The sequence below is a fragment of the Megalops cyprinoides genome, chromosome 24, assembly GCF_013368585.1.
Source record: "Megalops cyprinoides isolate fMegCyp1 chromosome 24, fMegCyp1.pri, whole genome shotgun sequence".
Lineage (NCBI taxonomy): Eukaryota > Metazoa > Chordata > Actinopteri > Elopiformes > Megalopidae > Megalops > Megalops cyprinoides.
Genome location: NC_050606.1, coordinates 15,843,847 through 15,861,202, shown reverse-complemented (window position 1 = coordinate 15,861,202; position 17,356 = coordinate 15,843,847). Strand labels below are relative to the sequence as shown.

The following is a 17,356-nucleotide window of genomic DNA, read 5'->3' as shown; positions in this document are numbered from 1 at the left end:
AAGCCTATGTTTTTCCACAGGACTAGCTTCACTGATGAGGCTGTTTAATAGTGCAGCCAGTCTTTCTAGTAATACAACATGTAGTAACCAGAAATTAAAAACAGTGTTGGGCAGGGAAACTAATGGAAGTTTCAGTGCAGAAACCCAGACGGAACCCACACCAACCCAGAACAGCCCGACTGACATCGCACGTTACCCTGAAAACAGGACACATCCTTTACCATGACAGTCTTAAAGGTACAGACTTTGGCAAACGCTACTGTCATTTACATCCAAGTCTCAAAATGTCACAGCTTCTTTTTTTCTTCAGAATACAATGCCATTACACTTGTAGTAGTAAAAAGGTATCGATTTTTATAGCGGGTCCAAGGGGTGAGGTGCGGTGCTGTACAGATGGAGGGCTCTGGGTCCCATTGTGGGGAAGAATGTTGAGGGGAAACCGATTCCTGGGGTCTCCGTATTCCAGAATTTCCATGCAGGAAAACTACATCCCTCAGCAAGGGTCGGAGTCTGAAGTCCCCTCACCATGGAAAAGCAGGACAGTCCAGTCAGGTGTGATGCCGGAACAAACCTCCATCCAGTAATCTTGACCGATCAAAACCGCTAGGAATACTGCAAGGACCCATCATTCTCCCCTGAAAATCAGAGATGGAAACTGCAGGCCCCATCTGCTTGTAGCTAGAGAAGAACATTCTTGTCTTTCACATGCAGGAAATCTTTACAGGCCAACAATACAACAATGTTCCCAGTTCACAGAGGGCCAGAGGGTTACTTATCACAATGGGGCAAATGGCCAGATTCAGAGATTATTTTCATGTCCTCAAGTTAAAAAAAAAAAAACAAAACTATTCTTCAAAATATAAAATGTAACGTCCATGCAGCATGCACAGGTTAAAAAACATCTTTTAGAGGCAATGGGTTTCTTTGACTTTTGACATTGCTTTCACAGGCATTTTCAAAAAGTACAAAAAAAAAAAAAAATTTTTTTTTCATAGGTACCATGACGTGACAGACAGTTGTGCCATCCATTCAGGACCTGGCTGCTGTCAATGGCATCTCCCCTGGCACATGTTGATGCAAATAAGTCTCACAAAATGAAAGAGTGCTGATTTAGCAACCGGCAATGGTTCAGGACCCTAACACTCACAGATGCATTGCCCCCTGTGGGTGGGTTAATGGAAGCAAAACTTACTTCCTCCATTTTTTTTCTATAACTTCCACATTCTCTTGTGAGATGTAAGTGTGAGGGATCTCGTGAGAACGGTTAAAAGCAGGGTGCTCAATCCTTTATTTGGGAGGAATCCTGCAGGATCTATACAGATCACCGATGCTCGTGTAACTACGCAGTTACATTCCGATGCTAAATTGTGGGCAAAATGGACAATCATATTTTTAAAAATATGTACAGGTGCCCTCAGACAGGAAAAATGAAAATTGTGTAACGTACACATTCTATAATGTGTGTTCATGCAGCTGGATTTTTATTGTCTTTTTGTCAAGCATTGAAAAATACCGTCATTTACAATCAGCCTGACAGATTTATTGCCTTTTACTGGCAGCACAAGAGCATGCAGTTAGGCCAGCTTTCTGCTGCGCCTGTCTGGCACGCTGAGCTGGCTCCTGCTTTCTCCAGTTGTGAATTGGCTCAGTACCGCTACAACCATAGAAACAGAACGACTAGACCCGTTCTACTCAATTCAAGGGCGAGGCAGTCATATCTGATGGGATGCAATCTCAGTTTAAATTACTTGTCCTTGGTAGAAGCTACTGCATTTTTACAACATTTAGATGGTGTTTTTTAGAAGGTGTTTTTAGCCATTCAGAGTGTCACTGTGGATGGGTGAGTTTCAGGCAAACCAAAGCAACAAGTTTGACCATTCTAATAATTCTATATCCCTGTCAATGCCATCCACAATTGCCTGTCAATGTCTCACCAATGATAGCATCACAGTGTTACATTTCCAATAATGAAAACAATTATCACATCCCAGCTCCTTCAAAGAATATGGACACTCATCTTTTTTATACACACGTTTCTTCAAAGTGTGTTAAATTTGTAGCTCCATGAAGCTATTGATCAGTTTTGATAACACCATGTGTTAAACCACTTTCTGACCTTTGCTGTGGTTTTGTTCTGTAGCTCTTCTGCCACCCTTAGTGTAAGGAGACAGGTTCTCTGTCTTCAATATGATCTCGCTACTTTAGGGACGCTAAAGCTAGTTCAGTACTAAAGCTATGGCAGGTTCAAATGGGACACTTGGATCCTTGGCCCTCAGTTGCTGCAGCTACCGTTGCCATGACTACATACATTAAAAGGAGGCTCACATTGTGCTGATGGATTTGGATGGGAGCTCTTGGGTTTTGATGGGGGGTATTTTAAAGAGAGGCAGGGCCTCCTTTTCGAGTTGAATGCTGCTCTCTCATGCTCAGAATAGAATTTTTTGGCAGTCCCTGAAAATACACTCACAGTCACAAGCTGTTCCATCTCCACACTATATTTGATTGTTAATTTGTGATGTGGCACACACTTGCAAGGTCATTGTTGCTAAAATGTAACAGAAATGTATTGTTTGGCTCTCCATATACCACCTCCTCAGGCAGTTGGTGGTATTGTTATTTTTTCCTTCATGTGAAGTTGGAGGTCAGCACAGACCTTCTAGCATAGATCTTCTCTCATGACTGAACACTGCAGAATAACACTGATTATATCACATTCCACTTTCATGCATTCAAAACACTAGTGTAACACACAGCTGTTTCACAGATGGAGGTGAACGGGACTCGTGACTACTTTCCAGCTAAAAAATAACCCACTTTCACCTGTGGCTTGGCAGTAACATAATAACACTGTTACAACGTTGCAGTAGCATCGTAAGAACATTATGTGTTAGCTGGGGTCTGTCCTGACGTTTCCCCATAGCGACAGCGCTGCAGTCGTGTTTTAACATGAAATGTCCTGGGCCATTATTGTATACAATACTTGATACATATATACATTGGTACATACATATACATCGTATATACATATATACGATGGTTTTGAAAAATGCTTGAAATGGTGACCTGTCTGTACAGTGAGCTTGTCAGTGAACTCGAACGACAGCCATCGGTGAGACTTAGACCTGGCAATATGAAGACAAGTGGTAAAATAAGTGACTCGTCAACCAGGTAGCACAGAGACATGGTGAAGTAAGCAACGGCCTCCGTCGGTGTACTAACGTCCCTCACCGACCCTGACATCCCTTCTGATGCCCTAACTAACGCACAAAAGTCTCAAAACACCGGCTCAGTGTTTTGCAGTACAACACTCGGGCCATATGTCAGCTGGCAGAGCACTCCTAAAGCTTTAAGCCAAGCAGGGCCCTGGAGGGACTTTCTGAAGGGCAGGGGCTCAGAGAAGATCAATCTGACTGGAAAGGGCACTTACTCTTTCAGACTTTAGGATCAAAAGGGCAGCGGCTCAAGCCCTCCTTGTCCTACCCCCTGGCCCCCTACCTTGAAGCCAAGGTATTCAATGACTGTTTGAAATGAAACGCAGTCACACAATTTAGTGCAGCGCAGCCTTTTGAAATTCAGCTAACTGAGAAGTCTCGGGAGCTGAAAGAAACAGGTGTCCTTGAGTATTTTTTAAATTCTTCTAAGCATGAGGACGTTGGGGGAGGGGGGGTTCTACGACATGAAATAAAAGAGGATAAAAAGCCCTCTTTTCACACAGGCTGCTGGTGGCGTAGAAGTGCTCTCCAGAAGCGGACTCCACTCCAGTCCGTTTCCCTTTTCTGTGACAGCTACGACGGCCATTCCCAGCTGCTGTGGGCTGCCGTTAGGGTCGCCGCTCGTTTAAACCACACCCCCCCCCCCCCGTTTCTGTGGCATGACACGCTCCCTGGTGTGCGGGTTTGCCACGGGGCCCCCACCCCAGCAAGGAGACACCGCGGGTGCCATTTTTAAAGTCTTTGGTATGACTCAGCTGGGGATATTAGGCGGGGATTGAATTCAGGGGCATCTGGTGCCGGGGTGTCACTGAAAGGTCAATTGGTGATGATGTGGGTCGTGCCATTAAAAAATACAGGCCGTTGGCCACGCTATTAAATCCATCCATAGTGGGCAGTGAGGGACCTCTTTGAGTGTAAGGTGCAGCATCGCCACTGCAGATAAAGGCAATGCGGACACACAGGCTCCCCCTTGAGGCTGGTGGTTATTACTGCTCCACCACTTCACATATTCTTGTATCATTCTGCTGCAGACTCGAGAAAAGGATCTTTCTCTGTATGCTTACTGTTACTGGCAGGTATGGTTATGTAGTGTGTTCTAATTTCCATTTGTCTCCATCAGTGTGTATTTAGTGGGGAGACCCTGCTTTTGAAGGTGGGTTGGATAAAAAAAATTATAAAAAGATATATCTCCTGTTTGGGCAGAGAATGCTCACAATCTCAACTATATACAAAACCCATAAGACCTCCCCATCAATCTAACTGCCTGTGACTGGCTGACCAGCTAGTCCAGTCTGTGTATCCCAAACTACTATATTGTGAGGTTTACAGACATGCGTGGTTAAGTGACAAATAGGGACAGTTTTTTGACAGAGGGTCAGGAGCTCTAAGAAACAGCATAGACACAATACTGCAGGTCTCACAATACTGTGGCTTCAACGCTGCGATCTCAACACTGACACTAGTGAATACTGACACTGTCAACAGCACAGGCAGCGGACGCCGTGGCTCAAACACCGTGGGGTTCCCCTCAGTGAGGACGGCTTTAGTGCCTTCCTCTTCGCTAATTGCGCCCTGGTGTCAAAAGTCTGGTCGGGAAATGTACCAGCATGCTTCAGGGTGAGAACAACACCATCTGCATCCAAACGGTTCAAAGAAAACTGTACAGTTCATACAGATAATGGTTTTGATGTTTAAAGGTCTCTGTGGCTCTGCTGGAAATGCAGGTATTTGATATTTTAAAACCTCAGGTGTACGAAAGACTGGAGATCCAGGACGTCTTGAAGGTGTGATGGGACAAAGGGGGGAGGAGGAGGTGTTTTCTGTGATCCTGCGAGCTTTGGAGGGGGGGTTGGCTGACACAAAGTGGTGTTCATGTGTCACGGCTTGGTTTCAGAAGTGGCCCCGAAAAACAGGACACGTGTGATTGGTCACAGGTCACAGGTTAGAGGTCACAGCAGGTCACTACAATGAGTAGAAATGACAAACGAACAAAAATAGCAGACACGGGAGGGCATCCCGCCAGAACTGGGAGTTGGGGGAGGACAGAAGTGGGGAGTGCCGCTGTTTCCCCGGGGAAGGGTTTAGGTGTTGCGCACAGCCAGGGCCTGCTCCAGCTCTTGTCTTCGTTGCTGGATCTGTGGACAGTGGCAAGAGAATAGTGTCTCTCGCAGGGAGAAAACATACCAAAACATAACATACAGTATCACAGCCAAAGAGCATCTAAGCTCTCAATGAAACACTCATCCCAAAAGAATATGGATCTTTTCACTGCATATGAAAATTGAACTGTAACTTTATTACCCACCAAATTCTACTGTACACTATGAACCTGAACTGTCAGAGTGACCTCACCTTACAGTAGAAATAGCGGCTAACAGCCTCCTGGGACCATGGCTGGTGGTAGAACTCCGCCCGCCTCTCCTCCTCTGGGTTTCCCACCATGTCCGTCATCATCTGCAGCCAATCAACAAGCACAGCTCTTCAAAAAAGACCCTCCCCCTGTTTGTGATGGACTTGACCATTGTAGCTAATCACTGACTACTGTTAGCCGCAATGGTCATTACAGCTGTGTGGAAGATGTTTTACTAATGAAACTGGCCAACAGGGCTCCTGCTATGCAAACCAACCAATCCATAAAATCCCTGTTACATCTTATAAATGTTACCCTTTCGCTACAATATCAGAGCAACATTGTCAGGGGGTATGTTTTAGCTCAGATGGTGCTGCAAGTCATCTCATTGAGCTAGCGTGCTGGTGACTTACCTTCAGGTCCCGGGTCTGGGATATGAGCCAGTCCTGGATGTAACCTTTGGGGTCCTTGGAGAAGCTCAGCATGAAGTCCCGCTGGATCTTGAGCTGGTTGATAGACTCAATGGTCTCGTGGATCTGGGAAAAGGACAGGGTGCTTTGTGATGTCATTTCCTGTAAAGGGAAGATTCTAGGCACAGGACCTAATATTCTATGCTAGTCTGCAGTGACTAATGGATCCTCCAACGGCTAAACCCATTTCGAAACAGTCTGTTTATTGCAAAGTAGGAGTTTATCTCACCATCAAGGTAAATCCTGTCCCTAGCCTAGCCCACAGATCCAAATCCAGATGCACTGCTAGAATAACAACTCCAGTCATAATTGGTGAAATTAAGTCTGCACTGTAGTTATGTACTGGTATAGTGGTGTGTTTCTGATATTAAATTGAATGCATATAGAACAAAGGTAGACATTGTATTACATGGCAGATTCAAGACACAGTTCAAAGTAGGCCCTGATAAATATACTGTACACAGTGCATTTTAACTGATTGATTTTGTTTGTTGCCATATAATGTATTAAATATGTTGACCACACAAAGATCTTGTGTAACACATGTAAACACATGCTTGGTATATTAGGAAAAATAATGACTAGTCTGTGCTGATAAAAAATGATGAGAGTATACTGACATCTAGCGTGTGACATATTGCACTGCATGTATACTTGAAACACTGCTAGAATATTAATCACCATGTGATTGAATGAGGCTTAGAATGGGTTATATTTTCACATCAACAGCAGAAGACTTCAGAGAAACACACAGCTGGCCTAGACATTTCACATTATTTCTCCACCACAGGCAGACAGGAAAATCAACTGCCCTGATTGGCCGTGCTGCACGCAGTCTGAAGCCACTATTGGCTGACCTTGTTGTCCAGGGACGCAATCTCCTGCTGGTTGGCTGTGGAGAGCAGGAAGCTGCTCATCTGGCTCTTGAGTGGGTCCTCCACTTCTACATCGATGTCGTAACAGGCCGTCTTCTTCTGGTCATTCGGGTCCACGCTGTCAAGACCCGACACAGGCAGCAGAAGACATCTTTAATGTGACCAATAGCCCCTTAACCTCTTTATCTCTGAATCAGCTATCCACCTCCATCTCAGAGCTGTACCATTCAGACATGCTTATTTTTGGTTATGTCTTAAGTGGTGGGTTTTATAGGGCAAAGAACATGAGTGGTCTGCTCTTGTATCAAGCTGTATCGACACATGCCCAGATTACAGCATGTAGCACATAACATTTTTCTTACTTTTCACTTACATTTACATTTTCACAGAAAATTGTGCTGAAAAGGCTGAATTATGGGGAAGCCTCTGGGGCGTGTTTGTCTAACCCAACGACAACATAACCAGGTCATTAGGGCTTAAACCCGGACACTATCACTTGCATGTGATATAAAAAGAGATTTTCCTTCTATGTCCGAATTAGCATCGTGACATCTAGCAGTAGTTGGTTGGCTCTGTCATTGGTCTGCTGGTGGGCTGAAGTTGAGTGGTCTTGTCGACCGCTGCGTGAAAGGCAGACTTCAATGTGACGTTCAGGGCGTTCGACGGCGCACCTGATGACGTGGTTGATAACAATGGGGTCAGGGGGCAGCAGCAGGTTGGTGAGACGCTGGGGGATCTCAGAGAACTTCAGGCGCGGGCAGTCGAAAATCTTACATAGGAGAGAGGGGAGAGTCAGCCCGCATGCACATACACACACATACACACACAGGTACTTCCTCTGATGGTGTTGGCCAGAACTCATCCCTGGATTTTGTCTCATTCTATCTATCCCTTCTGTCCTTGATGGTGCAGGTGAAGCTAATGTCAAACTACTGAAGACAAAATCTTAAACTTTCCCTTATCACTGAACCGGCTAGTGCTCTCTGTGGCGGTGACAGATGTTATGATACTGTCAGAGGAGGTGGAAATACCTGCTGGAAGTACTTGTCATAGCTGATCTATTCCGTATAATAGCAAAGACAGTAATCAAAATGATAGTGATGATTATGGTGATGGTGACACCTGCTGAAAGCATTTGTCATGGTTTATGTCTTCCGTATAATAAAGAAAACAATAATGAAAGTGAGAGAGGATTGTTTTGTTAGCGGCTCTGGCAACGTCAGAGGAAGGAGCGGTACCTGCTGGAAGCACTTATCACAGCTGATGCACCCCGTGTGATAACAAAAACAGTAATGAAAGCCACGATTGTTTTCGGTGGCGCTACCTGCTGGAAGTACTTGTCGCAGTTGATGTACTCCTTGTCGTGGGCGTCCTGCAGCTTGTTGGTCTTGATGTACTGCCAGAGGGCCTGGATGATGGCCGAGCGCGTCTGGGTGTGGATGCCCAGCAGGCGGGCCAGACGTGGGTCCAGCTTGAACTGGGGGGGCTGCAGGGAGCGAGGGGGTGGGGGTGGGAGCAGGGTTCACTGAGTACCTCTAGAATGTTCCTTTCAGCTGCATAGTATTATGATTATTTCACAACTTTCACAACTATTTCTTGCAACTTCCATTCTTATTTCCATTTGCTTTCCCAAGCAATTCACATCAGCATTGATTGCCCACACTATATCACTTGGTGTTGCTATTATTATGTGACATTTGACTCAGGCTGTTGAACTGTACATTTTATAGTGCCTGCTACATAAAAGAAACCCTTTTTGCACTTGATACTTCTAAAATATTTCCCCATTCCATTTCCAAGACACGCATATTGCAGTGCGGTAGCTCAGATGCCAAAATGGCAATAATTTTAACAATGACAATAGAATAAGATCGGTTTTATATTTCGATTTGATTTGATACCATACTGTGATGCTTGGGAATTACAGCACCATATGTGCTATCCTGTCTTCTTCTGTAGAAGCTGGTTTCAAAGCCACCGCAAACACGGCTTTGGTTTTTTTAATCTGAATAATATCAGACAGAGGAAGTCTAAGTCTCCATGGTACTGCCCAAACTTTGTGTGCGGTATAAATAGCTAGGTTGTTCACTGTAGCTTACTTGGCAGGATAAACATTAGGAGCTGTGGTCTCTTTCCTTCGGGGGACGGACTGTTTCTGAACACAGAGTGTCACTTTCAAGGGCGGTGGTACTTTGGAGACAAAGTTTTTCTCGCTGATCTACAACTCTGTATGTTTTTTTCTAGCAGACAAGAATTATCTCGCAAAGAACAGTGTGTTCCTGAAACAGCTCATTTACTTGTACAGAGATTATACACCTCTCCAAAACAAATCTTTGTTAGTGTAGCCAATGAGACTGGCTGTATCAGCGTAGCCAGGGTGACTTTTATCAGTTTAGCCAATGAGATCTCTCTGTGAGTGTGGCCAATGTGTCTCTCTGTAAATGCATCCACTGAAACTGTCCCATCAGTGTAGCTAGTGAGGCTACCACTGTTGCCAGCGAGATCTCTCTGTAAGTGTAGCCACTGTTAATTCTCTCTGTAAGCGCATCCAACAACACTCTATCTAGCGTAGCCAAAGGGACTTTCTTTTTCAGAGAAGCCAAAAAGACTCTTTCTACAAGCGTAGCCAACGAGACTTTCTCTGTTAGCATAGCCAGTGAAGTTTTGCATATAAAAACAGCCAGTGCTTGTGAGAGTGCGTTACATCCGACTTCTTGGTCAAACACTCGCACTGCTACAAATGAGCTAAAGACAAGCTGTCAAGGTGCGTGAACGAGTGGCCTCCCTGCTAGCTGAGTAGCCTGTGGGTCTGCGAGCCTGTCATCCTCTCGGGGGCTACAGTGCTCACTATGTCGCAGCAGCGTGATAGCACCTCTGTGGTGGTGCGGACACATTGCAAATATGTCCATGTGCTTCCCTCCTCCTTCACACTGTGCTGACGGCGCCCCCTCATGGCTGCCCACCCTGCCTCACAGCTGTGCGCTGTATCTGAATTCACAAGGTCTACATTTAGATAGGATTTAGACAAGCTGCCTAGTTATGTGGCCTACATTTGGCCTACACAGCTATGTGGCCTGTTTGTCCTTGTTTTAGCATTTCCTAGAAGTGACCGTGTTTCTGTATTTGCATTCAGGTGAAGTTGCCAGTGATAATATCATGCAGTTACCTAACTAATAGATTAGTGAATTCGTTAGGTAATTACTACCTAATTATTACTTGGATAGGCTGAGGTATCCCTTGTGACTTCACATCTAAACGGAGGTATCAGGTAGTGTCTCTTATCTCGTAGTGAGAAGTGTCCCAATGGCGCCCTCACCTGGTAGTCCAGCATCAGCAGCAGGGTGCAGCGCACGCTCACGTCTCCCGGCCTCTTCACCTGGAAGCCATCGGTCTCCTGTGTGGTGGCGGTTCGGTGCCACTGCAGAGGATGCAAACACAGGTAATAACACCTCAATGGAGCACTACAGAGGACACAAGTACAGGTAATAACACACCTTGATGGTATACCACAGAGTAGCCTTTAGAACCTGCGGGCTCGGTGTTCATACCACCAACCCCTAAAGCCGCTCATTCACTCCCTCTATGACCCTCTCCCATACTCTCTCATTCATTCACTCCTTCTATGTCCCTCTCTCGTACTCTCACTCAATCCCTCCCTCCCCCGTACTCTCAATCAATCTCCAATAATATCTCATTCACTCACTCGTTCAAATACTCACCCTCTCTCCAATTCTCATTATTATGAGTGATTTATTTCCTTACTCCCTTCCTCTAACAGTCTCCCCCTACTCACTCACTCACTCACTCACTCACTCACTCACTGATACTCACTTTCTTTCCAAGAATCAGTAATTCATTCACATAATTCACTCACTCTCCAATACTCATTTACTCTCTAATATTCAGTCACTCCCTTGCTCCACAATCCTTTCTCACCCATTCTCTCACACATGAATGCACACACACACACACACACACACACACGCATTCAAATACAGGTAGATAATCCACGACCTATCATCATGGCCTTTAAACCGAGATGCAGGTGACAACACTTCTCATTCACAAGATCAGGATGAGCAAAACACTCAGGGAAAAGAAATCCTTGAAAACTTCATTTCTGAGAGTAGAGGACGGCTTGTGAAAGTAAAGATTCCCAATCGCTGGTTGTCCTTATTTCCTTTCATTTCATGACAAAATGCTCTGCGCTATTCTTGCCCCTGAAAAAATAAACTCAAGCCAAACAAGAAGACAAAACGAGGAAGGAGACACAGAACAAGACAGAGCCGGGCCAGCTACAGTGGTGGCTCTGAATGGATCCCTAATGGCTGAATATGCCTGTGTTCCTCTTAAAGCAGAGTCTCATGTGAAAGCCGTGTTGACCTTGTACTTTCCCTCAGTCAGATTTGCCTCTTTGAATGGCTCCGCTCCTCAAACTGAGCCCGTTTCATCTTTAAAAGGAAGCGGCCTTTCAGAACGCCGCCCGTGTCAGAGAAAAGGAGCGGGGACCGGGACGAAGGACACCTCGCTGCCTGGGGGGAAACAGACACGAGGGAAACGCACGCGGGCGGACGACACCAGCGCGGACCGTCCTTGCCCACGTCTCCTCCCCAGCCATTGTGATCCTCTCATTGGCAGCAGGCTGCTTTGTTGGCATCCACTGCATTTTTCTCCTGAATGGCTCTCGGGCAGGTCGATACTCTCCAGGGCAGCACTGTCCAAGCGGTTACGGTACATGCCTGAGTTACGGCGCAGCAAGCTTACGAACCTGACTTTGTGCAGTCATGAATGTGACTTTATGTGGTTATGAATGTGACTTTGTGTGGTGATGAATGTGAATTTGTGCTGTTATGATTGTGAATTTATGTGGTTATGATTGTGAATTTGTGCGGTGATAAATGTGAATTTGTGCTGTTATGATTGTGAATTTGTGCGGTTATGAATGTGACTTTGTGTGGTGATGATTGTGAATTTGTGCTGTTATGATTGTGAATTTGTGAGGTTATGAATGTGACTTTGTGTGGTGATGAATGTGAATTTGTGCAGTTATGATTGTGAATTTGTGAGGTTACGAATGTGACTTTGTGTGGTGATGAATGTGAATTTGTGCTGTTATGATTGTGAATTTATGTGGTTATGATTGTGAATTTGTGCGGTGATAAATGTGAATTTGTGCGGTTATGAATGTGACTTTGTGTGGTGATGATTGTGAATTTGTGCTGTTATGATTGTGAATTTGTGAGGTTATGAATGTGACTTTGTGTGGTGATGAATGTGAATTTGTGCTGTTATGATTGTGAATTTGTGCGGTTATGAAAGTGACTTTGTGTAGTGAGGAACGTAACTTTGTGAAGTTATGAATGTGATTTCGTACATTTATGGCTGTGATTTCGACAGGTTATGAACGTGACTTTGCACAGCCATTAATGTGATTTCGACAGGTTATGAATGCAACTTGAGTTTACGAGACACAACGAGATGCTGGCCAGACACCCAACACACAGTCATTGTCTCTATAAACAAGACTGTTTTCGGCTTTGTGGTGTTTCCTAGGCAACAGCTGGGTCATAAACAGGAGGCACTGGGGACTGATCGGCTCGCAGGGCACCGATGGGTCGGGGCAAGGACAAACCGACTCCTGTCCGCGGGGAGCTAGAGGAGAGCATTGTCCTAGGATCAAGCCTGGCCTCTGTAATTTTAATGAGGAGCACCTGCTTGTTAAGTGTCTGACTCCACTTGACGGGGCACCCCCAAAGACTGCAGTGGACTGGCCCGTGCTGCAGAAATGATAGTTGAAACAAATCAGCAACAAACCTTGCAACACTGTGGTAAATACCATTCCGGAACAGCCACGGGGTAGATACAGCAGTCCAGTGTAATTAAATGGGAGAAAGGGAGAGGGGGGGAAAAGGAGATGTTAGCTGTTTGTTAGCTGTCTGATGGTCTGAAATAATTTCCTACCTAAAATACAACATTCTCACTTCACAATTTCCCAAGTAACAAGCAACTTTCTTACAACATTACGGGGACACTGGAGCTGTCTGATCCTGTTGATACAACCATGTTGCCAGAGTACTGTGTGCGAGCTTGATTGTGTTTGAGCGGCGTAGACTCTAGAGAGCTGCACTTATGGCACAGTAAAATGTGAGATGTAGCTCTTTAACCAAAATGAAGTGAAGAAAGAATAAATAAATATATTTATGAGTGACTTCAATCAGATGGAGTTATGTTTTTCATTGAAGGATCCTTGTATGCTTTTACTGCTGCAATGTTCGTATTGCTAATATTGCAATGAAACACGTGTCCAGGGAAACACATATTTCAAGGACTAACATCTATGATTTTAAAAAGCAGTATAAAACATTGTCCCAGTCGACGCATCACGAGATGTGCACTTCAAATGAACCTGACAGGCTACATGTGTCGACTATAAATGAGGCGGTGTAAAAATGTAGCTACATAAGTCCTGGGATTTAGAAATCACATTGTGTCTCATCTTGTCAGTGCTGGGCAGCCACTCGTAAGCCATATTTCGCCGCCCACTGGTCAGCAGTGCCGCCCTGTAAGGTTACAAAGGACTGACCAAGACTCCAGGACGCAGAAGAACCACCAACTGTTCCTGTCGAGCTGCCTGACTCTATATTATCAATTGTCACTCTGTTCTTATTTGTTTGTGATAGGTCTCTGCAGATGGATCCAATAAATCCTCATACTGTCACTCAGTAAATTCCTCATCTCTTGCTTCTGATCAGTATGTACTTTCAGTGCGGTGTTCACTTCTTTGTGTTGGCTCTTTATTATTCCGTAACTCTGTGGCTGCTTCTTGATCTGGTTCTACAGGAAATGGCTGTTAGACAAACCTGCTGTTTCTTATTGGTATGTTGCATAATTGAATGTTCCTTTATACTGGCTGTCAGCAGTCCCCTGTGGCTTATGAAATCTCAAGCTGACCATAAATCTGCACAGTTTCAAGCTTGCTATAAATCCAATCACAGCTATAAGTAAGAATATTTTGTCAGGTTTCAAGATTGAAGCAATTTAGCCATCAGTTTGCAGTTGAAATGTAATTTCAGTTTGCACCTACTAAATTCCAACAAGAACTGTAGTAAACTTGTATGATAATTAAAGCTTTATCAGAGGGAATTGTAATGTGTGTATTTATGATTTTATAAAGGGTATCTGAAGGTCAAACATATTTGTTTATCCTTGTTTTTAAATCCAGCAAAGGCATGTGAGCAATTGATTAAATAAAAATTAACAGAATGAAGTTTCAGGCCAGCTGAACTCCACCACTCCTTGTAGACAATACAATATTTCCTCAATATGCGAGGAAGATGTACGCAGCAGCTGAAGAGAACTCAACTGTCAAACTCGCCCCCTGGTGGTCACAGGTGGTGGCCACACACAATCATCGCACTGTTTCACATTGCTCCTGGACTACTCACCCACTGCACCACTGACCCGTTTTCATTGGCTGACAAGCTCTGCTCACAAGCCTGTAAGAGACTCGCTCTTGTGCCAGCACTGCATGTATAACCTTAATGACACAACCAGCTTTAATTCAAGTCACCTGCTTTAAGTCTGTCCGCTCCACCAGCATTGTCCCTTCACATAACTTTGCTGGTTGAGGCCATGATCAAAGCGAAGGCCAAAAATCTCAAACCACAGTGATGGCTGAATATTGTGACGTCACTGCTAATGATGACAATGCTGTACAAGAGCAGTAATAACAATAGCAATCCTAATAAGTGAATTCAAAATGGATTCCAGCATTCCAAATTGTCTCACATTTACGCCATTGTGCGAGCCCTGAACAGAAGCCACTTGATTTCTTTGTGCCCGACAGTATGCGCCACATCACCGAGAGAAGCCGTCCTCAAAAGAATGTTCTGGTCACAGCGAGAGTCAAGTTGCTTTCAAACGATGGCCGCGCAATGTTTTCCTTTGGACACGGCTTGCATAGAAGGTGCCACTTCATTGCAGGAACTTTTAATTTTACATCTGTGCAGCACAAAGGCTCCCTTTTGACAGAATGCCGGGGTGGCATTCCTACTGGGTCTCTGCACAAAGCGAGCTGTAATAGCTTCCGCGCCAACCTTGACAATCTCGCAGCGACCTCTCTTGGATAGAAAAGGACTTCAGAGCGAAAATTGCCTGGCACTCGAAGCCATGCAGTTCGCTCCAGGGGCCGGCTTTTTTTTTTCTTCAGCTCGAATCGGCGTGTCTTTCACAGGAGCGAGCCGGCCTCCGTTTGTTCACCAACCAGTGACGTGTCCCAGCCAAGGACGGCTTTCGTGAGGCCGCTGAATGGACTGGAATGCTCAGATCGTGCACACACCCCGCGCGCGCCCGGCAAGCCGCACACAACCGCACTGCGACTGGGAGAGAGAGCTGCATGGAATGGCGAAATGAACCACGCTTCGAAAACTGGACCCAGGGCATAAAAAGGGGAGGCTGGAAAGATCCAGCTGTACACCACTGCACTGCTATGCTTTTAACAACTGATTGCCAGGGAGATTCAGATTTGTACTCTGTCATTACCGTGATTAAATAATAGTGCAGTTTGAACCCAGCTTAGACTACGGCACATTAGATGAAATTCGACAAAAGATCAGGTGGCACTGAAAGTTAAGTTGTCGTGCAAGGGGAGAGGTTAAAGTTAACACAGTCGTCCAACACAGAAAAGACAAAGAGACACAACAGTGTAGCAGAGTGGTAGGAGGCAAAGACAGAGAGAAGGAGCTGGATCACTCGGGTGACGGCGTCCTAACCTCAACCAGGTGGTTGTCGGGTCCGTACAGGTCCTTGTCCAGTTCGATCACCAGGCTCTTGAAGAAGGAGGAGAACTTCCTCTTCTGTTTGCCAGGCTGAATGGACGGGGGGTGTTGGGGGATGGGAGGGAAACAAGTGCTTGTTCAGTGTCACTGCAAGACCTGTCCCAGACTCCCCACACACCCCAACACACCCCACAAGACATGGGACACCCACTCGGCCCACCCACATCGTCCCACACTCTAAGGCACCCGGTCCCACAGGGCGGAGGGCCCACACTAATTCAAGGGAGCGGTTGCTGTCATGCAAGTGATTATTACTAATTAATCACACTCCAATTATTTTTAACAGCTGATTAATTACAACCATATGGATCGCTTCCTGGAATTCTGATGTATGAGCAGCTGTGTTAAGTAACGTACAACTCAGATGCAAGTCTACTGCAAAATGAATCTATTCCTGGTAATGTGGAATTAATAGCTGTGGAAATTAACCTTGCAAATGAATCAGACTTTGGCTGCCGCACCGATATTCGCTTTGACCTCCGCTGTGCCCACAGCAGGTCTGTATATTCGCCACAGACAAAGCCACAGACAAAACACATCTGCTCTGCAACGGGCAATGAAAACAAACCTAGAGCTCCTATGATCTTACCAAACTGATCTCTAACATGTAACACTAATAAGAGACCGGTGTTCTGCCCATGCCATTATCAAAACTGACAAACAATGATTTTGGGTGGCAAGCACAGAGCGGGGAAACATCAGCACAAATTTTTAATAAAGCACGTCGGCAGCTCAGCATGGCTTCAGCTCACTTCTGTGTAAGAGCACATTGAGAAGCGTTTTGATACGGGGAAGGCTGCAGAACGGCTGAATTATGAAGCAAGCAGATCCGCGAGCTTTCACAGACAGGCGCGACAGACAAAAAGAGGGACCCACGCGGAGGCTGAAAGCGACAGACCGAGAGAAACGGGCAGCCTACTCACGTCGTCCAGCAGTTTCCCCTCTACCCGCAGCTCCCACGACGCAATGCTGCCGTCGGAATCCTCGGCGTCGGGTTTGGCGGGGTTGAAGGTGTTAGAGATGTAGAGCCGCAGTTTGCGCTTTTGCTGCGGGCGCAGACGGATACGGGTCACGCGAGCATGAACATGGACGTGTGACGTCACTACCCCTCAGCCTGCTGATACCCTAGCTGCTGAGGTTTATTTTCATCGGCCTTTTATGCCTGGATTGATCCTATGTCAGTGGTCCATCTCCTCCTATATACTGTCCTAGACAGGGTCATCTAAGTCTGTAAATGTCCATTTAAGTCTTCATGCTCCAGACAAAATCTATAGACCTTTATCAACAAACTGTAATTAAGCTGCAAGTGTTATCACTGTAATCACCTATCTGAGACAAAGTCAGACTACCATAGTAGGAGAGTTATATATCTGTTATATACATTTCATACTTGTGGGTTATCAGAACATCCAGGACTGATGCACAGGTTTTTATTACAGCAAATTATGGAGACCAGCTGATTCGGGTTATCTTAATGTGCAGAAGAATAGGGATGGCAGAACTGGAAGGCTTCGATTTCCTCACTAACCTTTCTAACAAACTTGCTTTTTGGATATTCCTTTTTCTGAGCAGACCATTCAATGGTAAATTGAGTGACATGCAGATATGCGGA

The 17,356-nt window shown here is 45.4% G+C and overlaps 1 protein-coding gene across 5 annotated transcripts in view; it reads right to left on the bottom strand.

The window, feature by feature from the left end:
- Positions 1-3,038: 3,038 nt before the first annotated feature.
- smarcd3a (SWI/SNF related, matrix associated, actin dependent regulator of chromatin, subfamily d, member 3a) overlaps positions 3,039-17,356 on the bottom strand; it is a 56,257-nt gene continuing 41,939 nt past the window's right edge. For 3 of the 5 annotated variants that reach the window (XM_036518809.1, XM_036518805.1, XM_036518807.1), the window contains 10 exons: positions 16,668-16,790; positions 15,679-15,774; positions 12,722-12,730; positions 10,224-10,325; positions 8,232-8,393; positions 7,579-7,676; positions 6,890-7,025; positions 5,976-6,098; positions 5,565-5,666; positions 3,039-5,347 (listed from right to left, as the gene is read on the bottom strand). In XM_036518809.1, the coding sequence (XP_036374702.1) occupies positions 5,294-5,347; positions 5,565-5,666; positions 5,976-6,098; positions 6,890-7,025; positions 7,579-7,676; positions 8,232-8,393; positions 10,224-10,325; positions 12,722-12,730; positions 15,679-15,774; positions 16,668-16,790 (1,005 nt within the window). In that variant the 3' untranslated portion in view covers positions 3,039-5,293. The remainder of the gene's footprint in view (positions 5,348-5,564; positions 5,667-5,975; positions 6,099-6,889; positions 7,026-7,578; positions 7,677-8,231; positions 8,394-10,223; positions 10,326-12,721; positions 12,731-15,678; positions 15,775-16,667; positions 16,791-17,356) is intronic. The other 2 variants (XM_036518806.1, XM_036518808.1) reach the window with 1 other exon arrangement.